Source organism: Arachis hypogaea, chromosome 18 (assembly GCF_003086295.3).
Source record: "Arachis hypogaea cultivar Tifrunner chromosome 18, arahy.Tifrunner.gnm2.J5K5, whole genome shotgun sequence".
Lineage (NCBI taxonomy): Eukaryota > Viridiplantae > Streptophyta > Magnoliopsida > Fabales > Fabaceae > Arachis > Arachis hypogaea.
Window position 1 is genome coordinate 15,151,947 of NC_092053.1, and position 17,198 is coordinate 15,169,144.

Genomic DNA, 17,198 nt, shown 5'->3' on the forward strand with positions numbered 1-17,198 from the left:
ATATATATATATATATATATATATATATATATATATAAAAGATAACTTTTGTGATAGTTAGATCAAAACAATAATTAAGATGACCAAGAATAACTGAATAAATGTCCAATCTAAAAAAAACACGTGACACTTTTAAAAAGAGTAGACTAAAGAAGTTGATTGAGTCAAGCACGGTGAAATTGTTAATGGATAAAGATAAATAGTTTGAATCTCTAATCAAAATTGATTAAACTTTTAACTTGAGAGTTTGTTATCACCTGATTTAATTTTCCTGCCTCCAAAAAGTGAGCTTATCACACTACAAAATGAGCTTATCACCTAACCTAGAAAGATCGTTATCAGCTTATTATTATTAAATGCTATATCAATTTCGTAATTTTAATTTAACCATAAATTATTGCAGAATTTGTACTTTCTAAAATTAAAAAAAAAAATAGGTTATAAAATAAGATTTTAACATCATTGTTATATTTTAATTATAAAAAAAATGCTACTAAAAGGGTTTGATTTTCACATTTTGTTTATAAATTAATTTAAAGCTTATTGTTTGTGACATACAATGGAGAACAGGTAACAAAAAGATTTTTTTTTCTTATAAATCAATATCTTCTAAAACAAAGTTGGTAATAAAATAATAAAATAAAAAATTAATTATACAATTAAAAAAAAGTAAACAAAACTTATAAAAACAAGGAGCATGATTCAATAATGAATTAATGATTCACATGCATAAATCGTTTTTAAGCATGTACTTTAATACTTTATGCTTTATGCTTCTTTTGCAATGAACCAATGATCAAAGTGCCAGCCGCCAGATGTCGACAAAATACTTGTTGGTCAATAAAAAGCCATCTTTAGTCATCACAGTTTACGTCACCAGAAATCTCTTCTATATATAATAGTTGATTGGTAGTTAATTTTTTAGGTATATATAATATTTTTTGTTGTGATAAGAATGGCTTATCACATCTTATGTGGATACCCATTTTTTATAAGATAGAGTTTCCCAAGGATGAATGAATTTAATGTAGTTTGTAAAAAGGAAGCCTTGCACATGTATAAATAGGAGCATATGCTGAGGCCTTTGAACACACACAAAAAGCAATAAACAATTCTCTTTCTCTTATGTTGCAATACTTCTTTCCCTCTCTTTATATTTTATATTTGTTACCTCTTCCTTATTTATTTCGTTAGAGCTTCGTGCTGATAACGTGTTATAAAATAACTAAATAAATAAATAAGGAAGAGGTAACAAATATAAAATATAAAGAGAGGGAAAGAAGTATTGCAACGTAAGAGAAAGAGAAAGAGAATTGTTTATTGCTTTTTGTGTGTGTTCAAAGGAAAAAGAGTACAATATCCTTTGTGATGGGGACTGCCTCATTAAAAACCTTGTCAAGAAAAACCCAATGAAAAAAAAAACCTGACCAAGGAAAAAAGAGTACAGTCTCCCCCTCTTGCCGACATTATTTTATATCTCGAAATCGGCGCATCCCAATCTGATGTACCAATCTTTCAAAAGAAGATTTTGGGAGTGACTTTGTGAATAAATCTGCCAGATTATCACTTGAGCGGATCTGTTGGACATCAATTGTCCCTTGATTTTGAAGATCATGAGTAAAGAAGAATTTGGGAGAAATATGCTTTGTTCTGTCACCTTTGATGTATCCGCCTTTAAGTTGAGCAATACATGCTGTATTATCTTCAAACATGACAGTTGGAGCTATCTTCTGATCAATTAGTCCACATGATGACAGAATATATTGGATCACACTCCTCAGCCAAAAACACTCGCGACTAGCTTCATGTATCGCTAGTATTTCAGCATGATTAGAGGATGTTGCTGCAGTCGTCTGTTTCGTGGACCTCCATGATATAGCTGTACCACCATATGTGAATAGGTATCCTGTTTGAGATCTCCCTTTATGTGGATCAGACAAGTATCCAGCATCTGCATAGCCAACTAGTTGTGACTTGGATCCATAAGGATAGAACAATCCCATATCAACCGTTCCATGAAGATATCGAAAGATCTGTTTGATTCCACTCCAATGTCTTCTGGTTGGAGAGGAACTATATCTTGCTAGTAAATTCACCGCGAATGATATGTCAGGTCACGTATTATTGGCAAGATACATTAGCGCTCCAATGGCACTAAGATATGGTACTTCAGGACCAAGGATATCTTCATTCTCTTCTTTAGGACGGAATTGATCCTTTTCCATATCCAAAGATCTTACGACCATTGGGGTACTCAAAGGATGTGACTTATCCATATAAAATCTTTTCAAGATCTTCTCTGTGTATGTCGCTTGATGAATAAAGATCCCATTTTTTGTATGCTCGATCTGCAGGCCGAGACAAAATTTAGTCCTTCCAAGATCTTTCATCTCAAACTCTTCCTTTAGAGTTTTTATAATTGTTGGAATCTCTTCAGGAGTTCCAATGATATTTAAATCATCAACGTACACAGCAATTATAATGAATCCAGATGCGGATTTCTTTATGAAAACACATGGACAAATGTCATCATTTTTTAATCCATTTTTGGCCAGATACTCAGTAAGACGATTATACCACATTCGTCCAGATTGCTTTAGACCGTATAAAGATCTTTGCAATTTAACTGAGTATAACCCCTGTGAATATTCATTGGATGGTTTAGATATCTTTAGTCCTTCAGGGATTTTCATATAGATATCACGATCTAATGAGCTGTATAAATAGGCTGTTACCACATCCATCAAATGCATATGCAGTTTATGATATGCAAATAAACTGACCAAATAACGCAATGTTATCGCATCCACTACAGGGGAATACGTTTCTTCATAATCTATACCGGGCCTTTGTGAAAAACCTTGTGCCACAAGTCGGACTTTATAGCACACAACTTCATTTTTCTCATTTCGTTTTCTCACAAATACCCACTTATATCCAACAGGTTTTACATCTTCAGGTGTACGGACTACAGGTCCAAAGACTTCACGTTTTGCAAGTGAGTCTAATTCAGCCTTCATGGCTTCTTTCCATTTTGGCCAATCATTCCTTTGTCGACATTCTTCGACTGATCTTGGCTCAAGATCCTTACTTTCATGCATGATATTTAATGCCACATTATATGCAAATATTTCATTGACAATTGTCTTATTTCGGTCCCATTTCTCTCCTGTAAAGACATAATTTATCGAGATCTCGTCATTTTCACAATTTTCAGGTACCTGAACGTCTTCTGGCGTTATATTAGAATTTTGGACAACTGCAGGTGTCTTTACTATGTCTTTTTCAACAGGAATATTTACCTCTTTTCTCTTTCGAGGATTTTTATCTTTGGAACTGACAGGCCTGCCACGCTTCTGGCATGTATTTGCTTCAGTGACTATTTGTCCTACTGGGACATTAATTCGAATTGGGGCATTTTCCACCCTGCCACGCTTCTGGCGTGAATTTGCTTCAGTGGCTACTTGTCCTACTGGGACATCAATTCGAATTGGGACATTTTCCGCTGGTATATAAGATTTGGTTATCCTCTTTGTATCGGAAAATGCATCAGGCAATTCATTTGCTATTCTTTGCAAATGTATAATCTTTTGAACTTCTAGTTCACATTACCCTGATCGAGGATCTAAATGCATCAACGATGATGCATTCCAATTAAGTTCCTTTTCAGGAAGCTTATTCTCTCCCCCTAATATTGGAAATTTTGATTCATCAAAATGACAATCCGCAAACCGGGCTTTAAATACATCTCCCGTTTGTATCTCAAGATACCTCACTATAGAGGGAGAATCATATCCAACATATATCCCCAATTTTCTTTGGGGTCCCATTTTGGTGCGATTAGGTGGCGCAATGGGAACATATATCGCGCACCCAAATATTCTTAAATGAGAAACATTTGGCTGCTGGCCAAAAGCTAATTGCATAGGAGAGAACTGATAGTAACTCGTTGGCCTCAAACGAATAAGTGCTGCGGCATGTAAAATAGCATGCCCCTAAATCGAAGTTGGGAGATTTGTTCTCATCAGTAAGGGTCTAGCAATCAATTGGAGGCGTTTAATAAGTGATTCTGCTAACCCATTTTGTGTGTGAACATAAGCTACTGGATGTTCAACACTTATTCCATTAGCCATACAATAAGCATCAAATGCTTGGGAAGTAAATTCACCAGCATTATCAAGACAAATTGCTTTGATTGGATTTTCTGGAAATTGTGCTTTTAATCGAATAATTTGAGCCAATAATCTCGCAAACGCCAGGTTGCGAGAAGATAATAAGCACACATGTGACCATCTCGAAGATGCGTCTATTAGGACCGTAAAATATCTAAAATATCCACATCGTGGATGAATAGGTCCACATATATCACCTTGAATCCTTTCTAGGAATTCAGGGGACTCAAATCCAATCTTTACTGGTGATGGCCTTAAAATTAACTTCCCTTGAGAACATGCAGCACAACAAAATTCACTAGATTTAAGAATCTTCTGGTTCTTTAGTGAATGTCCATGAGAGTTTTCAATAATTCTCCTCATCATGGTTGTTCCCGGATGACCCAATCGGTCGTGCCAAGTTATGAATTCATTTGGGTTAGTAAACTTCTGGTTTACAATGGCATGTGATTCAATTGCACTAATCTTGGTATAATACAATCCAGATGAAAGTGAGGGTAACTTTTCTAATATAGCTTTCTTATTTGAATCATGAGTTGTGATACATAAATACTCATGATTTCCCTCATTCATTGTCTCAACATGATATCCATTTCGGCGAATATCTTTGAAACTCAACAAGTTCCTCAGAGACTTGGTAGATAATAGTGCATTATTTATTATAAATTTTGTTCCTCCAGGAAACAAAATTATAGCCCTTCCGGAGCCTTCAATCACATTGCCTGAGCCAATAATAGTATTAACATACTCTTCTTTTGGCACAAGATGGGTAAAATATATATCACTTTTAAGAATAGTGTGCGAACTTGCACTATCCGCAAGGCAAATATCTTCAGAATATGTCCTTGCCATTTTTCTTCAAAAACAAATAATAATAATAATAATAAAATGAGTAAAAGTAAAATTATTCATATGAATACTTAACAAACACATACATATACCAAATTATTCCATCATTGATCAAATAGCCAGTATCTCCTTCAGAATCCTTAAAGAAATTAGATACATCATAATGAGTGGTGGAATTTTCATTATTTGAAACAAAATTTGTTTCTTTTTCTTTGTCATCCTTTTTCAAGGATGCTTAATAAAGATCAATAATGTGTCTTGGGGTACGACAGGTACGTGACCAATGGCCCTTTCCACCACAACAGAAGCATTTATCCTCAATTGATTTACTTTGCCCATTGTTTCTTTCTTTATCCCACTTCTGGTGAGATCCTTTCTTATGAACATAATTTCTTTTCCTTCCATAATTTTTTCTTGTTATCAAAATCTTGCTATTTACCTCTTCTGGGGTTATATTTTGCCGCATTTACTTCAGGAAATGGGGCGGCGCTAACTGGACGCGCTTCATGATTTCTCAAAAGTAACTCATTGTTGCATTCAGCAACAAGAAAGTAAAAAATTAATTCAAAATACTTTTTAATTTCTTTTTCTCGATACTGCTGCTGCAGGAGCACATTCGAGACATGGAAAGTTGAGAAAATTTTCTCTAACATATCGGGCGTGAGGAAGTATCACCGTTTTTTTTATGATTGTACCTTTCTTCAAGGTCTTTCCACAGATCTACAGGATCTTTTAATGCGGGATATTCATTTTTCAATCATACTTCAAGATGATGACAAAGGAAAATCATAGTTTTGGCTTTATCCTTCTGGGATGTATTATTTTCAACCTTAATGGTATCTTCAAGATCCATTGAATCAAGATGGATTTTAACATCTAGTACCCATGATAAATAATTATTTCCAGATATATCAAAAACATTATATTCAAGATGAAAGAGATTCGACATAATAAAAATTTGTTACCTGGAGTCTTCCTAAAATACTACATTAAATTCATTCATCCTTGGGAAACTCTATCTTATGGAAAATGGGCATCCACATAAGATGTGATAAGCCATTCTTATCACAACATTTTTGTACAAAAACACTATTTATACATAATTTTAGTCACTAATTCTAGTCGCTATATATAAATACGGTAAAATAGTGTATACGAATACGGTAATATATGAAACGCCAAAATAAAATTCACCCAGTTTTTTTGTCACACCACTATTCTCCTCTTTTTCGATCACACGATTTATTCTCTTCTCGGCGCAACACTTCACTGTTTCTCACTCCTCATTTTCTTCTTTTCACTCTCATCTTCTTCGATTGTGCCACTACTCCTCACTCTTCACTTTTTTCTCTTCTTCGTGCAACACTTCACTCTTCTCTTTTTAGTATTATGCCGTTTACTTTTCTCTTTTTATCAGTGAGTTATTTTAAATGCATTACGTTGATTTATTTTGGTTCTTCTTATCTTAAGGTTTTGATTCTAATTTTGTTGGCCAGATTAAAAAAATTGCTATTTGTTAAAATAAAATCTGAATTCAAATTCAGAATTCAATAGAATCTACAAGTTCAAATGACAAAGTTTGATTCCTAATTTAATTTTAAGTGTTTTTGATTTGTTATTTATGAAGTTTTTTTTTCCTTCCTGAAACTACTGTCAATAATCAAACACCTTTTAACTTGTTTTTAACAGTAGTGAGGAATCTAGTTTGGTTGAGGGTGATGATGTTATTTTGACCTCATTCTCTAGCCTCAACAGGCTGGTATTGGAAGTTGTTGCCTTTGGATTTTTTCTTTAGGAAATAGGCTCTAGGAGATAGAAGATTATATATCGATAATAATAATGAATATAAGCTCATGGATGATTAAGTAGGGTAATGTAAAAGTTGCAAATAAATTCCTCATTTGTTAGGCGAATTCTACTTGTGTATATATAGTGAGATTTTTGTTGTTAATTTTTTAGTGTTTTGGTTTATATTTATGTTTATATATTGTATAGAGATAATACGTATTTATTCTACATATTGTGTAATTTTTAATGCTTTAACTTCAGAAGTTTATGTAAGTTGATAGAGATTTTAAATAAAGATAAAATTGTTCACTATATATGCATTTATTGTTAAATATTTTTCAAGCTCGTTATATGATGCCTATGATAATATCTTTACAGAAAGAATTTTTTTGATAGACTTTATAGAAAAGAGTATTGGGTTGTTTGCACATAACAGGAATTTAGCTGAAAGAGTCAACAAATAATAATAGGAGGGTTATAACTGGAATAGATTTATTTTGGAAGAACAAGAGTTTTATTTCTTTTGCAATAGATTTGTTATATATTGTAATGTAATTTTTGCAATTTTTTTAAGGGTAAAAAACTCAAATAAGTCAAAGGGAGCAAAATTTTACACAAATTCGCCAAACCAAAATCTGCTTCATGAATCCACCAATGCACATTTATATGTAGTTCGAACCAGTCTGATTCGAACTTCATTTCTACATAATTTGAACCAGCTTGGTTCGAATTATACACTTATTAAAAAAATTAATAATTTAAAAATTAAATAAATATATATTTTATTTTATACATTAAAAAAAAAGCTAACAAAATATTTAATTACGAGACTTCTTTAAAATATTAATGAGCTATCGATTCGATTTCCATACAATACTCTTTTGTCCATTTTTAATAACTCACGAATATTTTTTAATAAATTTTTTTAATAAATTTATTTAAATTATACTACAAAAAATATTTGATCCTATGCAAAACAATTTAAAAAAAATGGCTTAAAAAATGTTAGGAGTACTATAAAAATTTGTAACGTTCTAATAACTTAGGTAAATACATGCATGTACTCAAATTTTAAATAAAATACTCTACATAGTCAATAATAATTTAGAAATAAAAGAAAATATTTTATTCCATATAAAACAATTAAAAAAATATTTTATTCTATACAAAATAATTTTAAAAAATGGCTTAAAAGATGTTATGAATACTATAAAAGTTTGTAATATTCTAGTGATTTAGGTAACATGATAAAAATATTTTTTCTTTAATTTCTAAATTAGTATTGACTATGTAGAGTATTTCTTTAATGTCCTAAGTCATTAGAACGTTACAAATTTTTATAGTACTCTTAACATTTTTTAAGCCATTTTTTTTAAATTGTTTTGCACAGGATCAAATATTTTTTGTAGTATAATTTAAATAAATTTATTAAAAAATTTATTAAAAAATATTCATGAGCTATTAAAAATGGACAAAAGAGTATTGTATGGAATTCGAATTGATAGCTCATTAATATTTCAAAGAAGTCTCGTAATTAAATATTTTGTTAGTTTTTTTTTAATGTATAAAATAAAATATATATTTTTTAATTTTTAAATTATTAATTTTTTTAATAAGTGTATAATTCGAACCAAGCTGGTTCGAATTATGGTGTGCGTGTGTTTGTGTATAATTCGAACCAAGCTTATTCGAATTATGTAGAAATAGAGTTCGAATCAGGCTGGTTCGAACTACATATAAATGTACATTGGTGGATTCACGAAGCAGATTTTGGTTTGGCGAATTTGTGTAAAATTTTGTTTCCCTTGGTTTATTATTGTGATTTGCCCTTTTTTTTTTAATTTTAATTTTATATGTGGCTAGTACTTTTATATTCGACATTTTTTCTATTTGAAATTATTATTTTTATTATTTGAGATTTTGAGTTATTATTGGTTATTCATTCATGAAAATATCAAGTTCTTCATTTATGATATAATACTCAGACTATAAATAAATATACTGCAAAATCATGTTTTAAAACCTGAATATAATTAAACTCACTCAACATAATAATTAAACTCAGTATAGCATGATAATTTTTAAGATTAATAATTTTAATATGTAAAAGTTTAACAACAAAAGTGATCACTAATATAAGAATCAGATTCAATATATAGTTATGCCCTCATTGCAATTAAGTGATATTACAACCTAAAAATTTTACAAAATTTAATTATCTAATTTTTTCTTTTTAGTTTGATGCTATAATTAGAATATAATTGGATTTTGTAACATGATTTTAGAATGTGTTTGATTATAATATAATTATATCACGAGATTGAACTTTGATTTAGAATTTGATTACTACTTTGAGCGCGTGGTTTGATTTTAACTAGATTATGTAATATGATTTTGGAACATATTTGATTATCACATGATTATAACATGAAAATAACTTTGTTTTCGATTTTTGAGTTTGACTATATAATAATTTTTATTTTGTGTACATTGCTGATATATATATACTCTATTTAGTTGTAAGAAATTAAAAATCTCCCATCATTGCCAATTCATATATGTAAAAGAAAAGAAAAATTTTACTACAAAAATGAACAATTTTAAAAAGTATTATAAAATCGTGATATTTAAAATTTGTAACTTTGCCAAATACAAAACACACATAGGACATGCACTTTTCTCATTTTTTAAATTTAATCAAAGAAATCAACACATTGGATGTAGTGTATGTTTAATTTATCATAAATACAAAGAACACTATCTAAGATGTAGTGTTTTATTTAAAAAAGATTAATTAAATGCTAACTTTGTTAAATTAAGTTGTAATTCATCGTTTTTTTAATAGTTTTAATTTTAATTGATATACTGATGATGATGTATGTTACCGTCTGATTTACACAGTAACCAACGCTAAGAAATATGGGCTTAATGGGTTAATAGTCAACTCTGCTTTCGGGTCCTCTTTTACCAGAACCAACCAACTCTACTTTGGAGAAAAAATGGAAATCATGGCTCTCAGGCTTCAATACTAAACATGTAATTTACTGTGCATTGGGAAGTGAATGTCCTTTAAACAAATCTCAATTGCAAGAATTAGTTCTCGGTCTTGAAGTAAAAGGTTTTCCGTTTCTTGCGGCGCTTAAGCCACCGGCTGAGTTTGATTCGATTGAGCAAGCGTTACCGGAAGGATTTAAAGAAAGGGTTGAAGGAAGAGGAGTTGTGTATGGTGGTTGGGTGCAGCAACAATTGCTTTTGGGGCACCCTTCTATTGGGTGCTTCATAACACATTCTGGAGCAGCTTCTGTAACCGAAGCGCTAGTGAGTTTGTGCCAGCTCGTGTTATTGCTTGGGCCTTATAGTGATCATGCAATTTCTGCGAGGAATTTGGAGAGTAGGTTGAAGGTTGGAATTGAAGTTGTGAAGGGTGAAGAGGATGGTTTGTTTAGCAAAGAGAGTCTGTGCAAAGCTGTTGAGATTGTAATGAATGATCAGAATCAAGTTGGAAGACAGGTGAGAGAAAATCATAGCAAAATAAGGAATCTCTTTTTAAGCAATGATTTTGAGTCTTCTTGTGTTGATGGTTTTGTTCGTGAGCTTCATTGTTTGCTTTGAATTTGAAGTAGTTGTTTATGAATAGTGTATTAAGTCTATTAAATTTCCCCAAAACATTGAGTAAACGCAACGGTATATATCAAATTTTAATATGTAGCATTAAGTGACACACTTGCATGCATAAGATGCCACTGTCAACTGAGTCCCAATAAATAATACAACAAAAAGAAAAGTCCACTGCCAGCTTTATCTTTTGTAGCTCGTTCAGAACAAGCATTGCATGTAATTTCATTGGAGCTTGATCAGACAAATATACACGTCATATATTTTATTCCATCTAATTGAATATTGATCATATTATTTTTTTTTTGCATATATGAAATGACATTAATACATACATATCCATATAAAAGAGTCTTATCCATTTAAAAAATGTAATGTACACAATTTAATTTGATAATTATATCACTAATTATTGTTAGTGTTTGAACTCGTAATTTTAAAGTTATACAAAAGAAAAAACAAGTCGATTATTGTTTCAAGACTTCCTTTGCATTCATACATATCAATATTCATCTTAAAAATGAAAATATATGCCTAAAAAAACACAACAATTCCATTAAATATTAAACTAAATAGTACAATACAAACAATGATCCCAACAGTTATTTAATGCAAACACAGTCTACCTGAATTATCAGTTATACTGCCAATTGTTAGTGTAATTATTATACAACACAGCATCTTTTATATTGGTGACAGTCTCTGAAATAATCTTTTTCATGACAATAACTGATTCAAGAGAAAAAAATTGTTTAATGTTGTGACTCTCAATTGTATGAAACGCAATAGTTAAAATGCTTCCACCTTCACCCTTCTCATCAATATAATCACTAGGGAACCCACAAGGAAGGATAGAAAATCCTGATGGAAGGACCATTACATTGTTAGGGTTTGCTCCATTTGCAAGAGATGACAAAGCAAATTCGTCTAGTGGAGCATAAACAATATAGGATCCTGTTGTGTCTGTGTAGCTCTCTTGAATGTAAAAGATCTCAATCTTGTCTTCAGATTTCTGATTCATAATAACAAGTGCAGTTAAAATTAATAATAACAACTAAACTCACATTTACTTTACTACAAGTGGCAACACTTGATTAGATGTTAATGTAAAATTAATTTAAACAACAAAAAGAAAAAAGAATTGGTTATTACCATTGCTCGCATTAAGGAAACACGATTCCCTGGATTTGTGCCTTTGTTCATATATGCAAATTCCCGAATTGTAAGATTACGTGAAAGTAAATCCCACTAATAATTGTTCAACAAAAGCAGGGAATGTGAAAGATGTTAGAAATTATATATTACTATATCAAGATTTATATAAATTTTTTGGCTTCTGAAATGATTGCAATTAGAATTTTGGTTAATTGGTTAATGTATATATATAGTTGAGGATCTATACCTTGTTTCTTGAATCCTCGTGACGCAAGAAATTGAACAACCGTGATGGTGAGACGTTAAGCCAAAGACAAGTGCTAAACACCACAGTTGTAGCAATAGGTTTCCCAGGATCCTCAATGTTATTCCTGATCATCACCCTCACATCTGAAGAATCAGATTCTGAAGATATTAATGGCATCCATTGATTCGTCATTGAAGCATTGATATCACCACAAAAGCTTCTCACAAGTCTGTCTGCCAGGTTAAGGAAACTTGTCCTTCCAGCTTGTGGTATTATAACTGTGTATATGTTTATTTCATCAAAAAAACAAAAAGAGAAACATACATAGCTAAAGTAAAACAGTATCTAAAGTTTAAACTATTAATTAAAATCATATATATATACTATCAATACAGTTATTTTCATGTAAAGTTGATAACTAAAAATTATTAAATATAAATTTAGTTAAATATATTAAATTATTTATCGATTCTCAATTATCAAATTTAAATATTTTACTGTGATTATATTTCGAACATATGCCTATATATACTTGTATCTTAATTAAGAATGATTTCGAAGAAAAAAAGAAAAAGAAAGTAAGTGCAGTAGATGTTTACCTCCATAATCCACATAAATTGGAGCTGATTTAGCCTCCATAATTTTAGATGATTCAGTGTGCCTAACTATAGAATTAATCCAACGAGTTGCACCAAAACCCAAACCCGTTGTTACTAGTGGCCGGAAATGGTTGCTCAGTTGGCTATGGTCTGCTTCCACATGCTCCACCCATATAACCTAACATCATCAAATTATAGTTTAAAACAAATCAAAACTGCACAAACCTTTTGCTTTACCATAATCAACTATGAAGAAGAAAAATTAATTTCATGAGTCATGACTAAGGCCATGTTTCCAAACCTTGTAAAGTTCAAAGCCAATAGAATAGTTTTTTTTTTCTGATAAATTTGACTATCAGTCTAATTTTTTTAGTCTATTAATCTAATAACATATTTTTAATCTATATTTTTAAATATTATTGACTAATTATTGATCAAAAATAATAAATTCTGCTAACTTTCTAAAATTTTTTTTACCAAAAAAAGTCTTTCACTTGAAAATTAATAATCAAGTTTCCGTTAAAACTAGAACTCGATTTATAATCAAAACTAATAATTATAAGCTAAAAATGAGTTTATAAGAAAAGGCCATATTTTGAAGCTTATAATTTTAAACAAAAGTTTATTCTTTTAGAATTATATTGATTTTATCAAATTGATCTTAAATATTAAAAAATCTAAAAAAGGATTTTATATCTATTTTTGTAATTGTACCCTTAAAAAGAAGCTTTCTTTATATATTTCAAGCTCAATAAATTATATTAAAATGACATTTTAGCTAAAATATCCAAATATAAATCAATTGCACATAATTGATTATTTTAGAAAACAATTATACAAAAAAAATCATTGAAATAAATTTATTTTCAACATTTCTAACACATCATGAATTTTCATATTAAATGAAAGACGTATAATATCTTCATTTTACTTTATATACTGAATTAATTAATTAAGCTAACGCACTATTATGAATAGAGATAAATAATTATATTATAGAATAAGATGTTAAATATAATGAAATTAGTATATTTTAGAATAAATGAAGTGTTTTATGAATAGTAATGAAGTGTTTTATGAATAGTCTATGTCCATAATAACTTTTTAAGTACCTATACAATGCAACCATTTATGGTAATAAATAAAGTAATAAATGATCAGAATGCATACACTACTAAGCTTGTCATTGGATAGAATAAGAAATTTTTAATATATGAAATAAAAGTGAGGACAAGAAATAAAATAAAATGAAAACCTTAGAGAATCCGTCTGGCATTGGCCTAATCAAGCAGCCTGATGGTCTTCTTCGGAAATTGGTTGCTAGAGATGGAAAATGCTTCTCAAGGGATACATCAACAACACCCCACATTTCATAAGGTAATTGCTTGCAGTACCTTGCAAAATAGCACTCCCTTGCTGGCACAAATGGTGTAGGCAAATGATATTCTGCGAACATCTACCACAACAAAACATGGGACACAAAGAATTAGAATATAACAACGTTTACTACATTATTGATTTTAGAAATTCCCTGGATTAGCTCCATAATTCACAATAATTGTCATTTTAATTTAATGGAGAATAGATAATTGCTCTTTTAACATTAATGGTATCATGTAGTATAATGCAATTCATATATTAATTAAGGATTCGTTGAAGGGGGGTTTATATAGTTTACTTCAACAAATGAAGAAATCTTTTGCAAATTCAAATAGATTTGAAAATAGTGAATCTCGTTATATAAATGTTTAACCTTTTCATGCAAACTTTATGGCATGCAAAATTCACATAGTAACTAACTCAAAGGTTCATGGGGTAATGAATTAATAAACTAACAAGATATTACATACTTAGAGAACTAACAATTAAGAATAGACTAACACGCTTAACTTACCACTTGCACTTTCCCATCATAACTTTCTTCCGCTCCATTTGATAAGTTTCCTAGCACCGCTGCCCTAGTGACAATATTGTCGAATGCTTTGGACCATTGATTCTGATGAAATAAAATTAGATAACAGGAGTGAGTGTATGTGTGTCAATTCATTGTTTTTTGTAGGGAAAAATGAAGTAATAATAACGTTACCACATCCATAAGCAAGTGAAGAAGTTTGGTGGAACTGATCTCAAGGTACCCCATATCACGTGAAGCTTCAGTTTGAAGAGCTTCTTTGGGAACTCCACTGAGAGATAACGGAACAAGCTCCCTTCGAAACGAGTCAACCGTTGGCAACAAGTACTGGGAAGAAGAAGACTCTTCTTGTCCAACCTCAACAAGCTTCATAATCTCCTTCATCGATTCAATTTCTTGAACCTCACCGAACTGCCTCAAGTACTCGATATCGTTAAGCGTTTCGAACTTCTTGTCCTTCTGCGGGACCCACAAAGGCTGCCCTTCCAGGGCTATTTTCGACAATTCATCCATCGCGGACTTAGCAAGAGCTATGATTTCCGACTTTGTTGGCTCTGCGTACATTGACACCACCAAGAGAAGGTCACTTGCTCGGTTGAATCCGCCGCCGCCACACATGTTGCTGTTCATCATGCCTCCGGTTGGGAAAATTAGATCTGATTCTTGTCGCGGCAGAGGAGCATTTGCTGAAAAAGAATGAAGGTCATAACTTGCTCCATGGAATCCATCCATGTTGTTCATGCCTCTGTTTGGGAAACTTGGATCTGATTCGTGAACGGAAAGAGGATTTATTGAAGAACAATGAAGGTCTCCATTAAATCTGCCGCAGCCGCCGGAGGAAATTTTGCTATTATCCATGCCTCTGTTTGAAAATATTGGATGTGATGATTCTTGATCACAAGGAGGAGCATTTGCTGAAGAGTGATTCCACGGTGTTATTGTTGGAAGTTCAGTTACATTGATGTTCTCTGAACAATCATTCTCACAATCCATGATGACAAAAAAAATGGCAAAGTGCATAAAGCCTTGAAATCTTGAATCTCGCTGTAACTTATTTTGAAATTTGAAAATTTAAAATGGAATTTTTTATTTTAGAAAAACTTAACTAACACAGCAAAAATACATCTTATTATTAACTAGAGAAATAAAAATAAAAATAAAAAGTAACAAAATAAAAATGCAAATTAAACTACTCAAACACGTACTCTACTTATTACTTATTAATACCTACTCTATACTCTGTACTCATGTATTGTTTTAACTTTTAACTCTGCCAATTATTCTCATTCACCAAAAATTTTTACAAAATTAATTTTTTGTATAGACATAATATAATTACATAGTATTTAGTATTTATATTTTATGATAATTTTATTTAAATATTTATAATAAATATTTTATTAAAAAATTACATCAAATTTAAGATAAAAAAAATCAAGAGAGATACAATACAAAATGCTCTAAATTTATAGATAAATGAATTTAGTTTTTACTTGGTTAATATTGATATATATTATAATTCTAAAATTTAAATTAATTACTTGCTACTATCAAACCCTTTATTGAAAGCTTAATTTATAGATAAATGAACTTAGTTTATCTAATTATAATTCAAATTATATATAATTGTAAAGTTGGATTAACCACATTTAAAATATTTATTTGAGGTAAAATATGATTCTTCAAATTAAAGTTTAGACGGTAGAAGGTGTACTCTACCATTCCCAAAAGTATTAATGTATTAATAATGCAGACAAATTTCAAACTATCATTAAAAAAGAAAAATCATATTTCAAATTAAAATTCTTTAACTAACAAACTTGATTTTAGGATTCTGTTACAACAACACAATATAAATCTATATCAAAAAATAGCCCATTGGACAAGTTTGTTGTGTGAATAATTCAAAAATTACAAAAAAAAATATAATTACCATTCAACTATCTAACACAATTCTTATGGATAATAAATTTCTATTCAATTACCACATTATTTCGTCATCATTCATGGTCATTTGTGGATATAGGTGATTGCAAACGATGACTCTATTTTCACGTTAAATTCTAATAAGTTGTGTTCTATAATAATTTAATTTAAATGAAATATTCTTTCATGTCCTCTTATTATCATCATAATATTATAAATACAATTTTTTCCATTGTTATTATATAGTTAGCATCATTTATGTTAATCAACAAATTATATATGTCAACCTGCCTAGTATCTAATAATTCATAAACATTGCTTCACAGCACTTCTAGGTCCTAGCAAGGTAAAATCATACCAAGCACCAATAAAATAAAAATATCATATACAATAAGAATTAGGCTGAATTATGATAAAAGAGAATGAGTGAATGAACAATTTTATGCTCATTTTTTTTTTAAATATTAATCAAAAAAAAGAACGAAGGAAGGAAGTGAGACAAATGTCGGCGAAAAAAAAAGTTTATTTAATAATTAAATAAAAATTGAGTATTTTAGTGCAACAATCTGAGTGAACTAGTACAGTGTCACTATGTATCAGCCTGTAATTGTACATTTTGATCTTATTCGTATGAACTTTGTATAACGTTTTTTTAATTTGAATGATACTTTATCCAAAAAAAATTCATGTTACTACTACAATTTGTTAAAGAAATCTTAATTTGCATTTCATTTCTTATATATATATATATATATATATATATATATTTGTGATTAAATTTAGAGTAATAAATAGTCACCAAAAAAATTTAAAATAACAGATGTGAAGAAGTTTGAACCTGTCTAATAATTCATAGCCATTGCCACACAACATTTCTATGTCCTATAAAGGCAAAACTATATATACAAGCACAAAAAATTAAACAAATAAAAATA

The 17,198-nt window shown here is 30.2% G+C and overlaps 2 protein-coding genes across 2 annotated transcripts; one reads left to right on the forward strand and one right to left on the reverse strand.

The window, feature by feature from the left end:
- The first annotated feature begins 5,272 nt into the window (after positions 1–5,272).
- Positions 5,273–10,569, forward strand: LOC112769634 (anthocyanidin 3-O-glucoside 2''-O-glucosyltransferase-like). Its single transcript, XM_025814121.3, has 2 exons — positions 5,273–5,293; positions 9,750–10,569. The coding sequence occupies exons 1-2, from the start codon at positions 5,273–5,275 to the stop codon at positions 10,419–10,421; spliced, it is 693 nt and encodes a 230-aa protein (XP_025669906.1). The 3' UTR covers positions 10,422–10,569.
- Positions 10,570–10,953: 384 nt separating this feature from the next.
- On the reverse strand, positions 10,954–15,453 carry LOC112769003 (homeobox-leucine zipper protein ROC2). The gene is made up of 7 exons (XM_025813388.3): positions 14,512–15,453; positions 14,320–14,421; positions 13,681–13,881; positions 12,426–12,603; positions 11,827–12,104; positions 11,577–11,672; positions 10,954–11,436 (listed from the first exon to the last, which is right to left on the reverse strand). Exons 1-7 carry the CDS (start codon positions 15,355–15,357, stop codon positions 11,059–11,061), a joined length of 2,079 nt encoding a protein of 692 aa, XP_025669173.1. The 5' UTR covers positions 15,358–15,453; the 3' UTR covers positions 10,954–11,058.
- Between the last annotated feature and the right edge of the window lie 1,745 nt (positions 15,454–17,198).

What these genes read in the sequence shown, in the direction of transcription:
- LOC112769634 (XM_025814121.3), top strand. Translation starts at nt 5,273, where the DNA reads ATGTGTCTTGGGGTACGACAG. An exon ending in TGTGTCTTGGGGTACGACAG is followed by an intron (nt 5,294 to 9,749) that starts GTACGTGACCAA and finishes ATGGGTTAATAG; the next exon opens with TCAACTCTGCTTTCGGGTCC.
- LOC112769003 (XM_025813388.3), bottom strand. Translation starts at nt 15,357, where the DNA reads ATGCACTTTGCCATTTTTTTTGTCATCATGGATTGTGAGAATGATTGT. An exon ending in AATTTATGTGGATTATGGAG is followed by an intron (nt 12,105 to 12,425) that starts GTAAACATCTAC and finishes ACATATACACAG; the next exon opens with TTATAATACCACAAGCTGGA. An exon ending in TTTCCTTAATGCGAGCAATG is followed by an intron (nt 11,437 to 11,576) that starts GTAATAACCAAT and finishes ATTATGAATCAG; the next exon opens with AAATCTGAAGACAAGATTGA.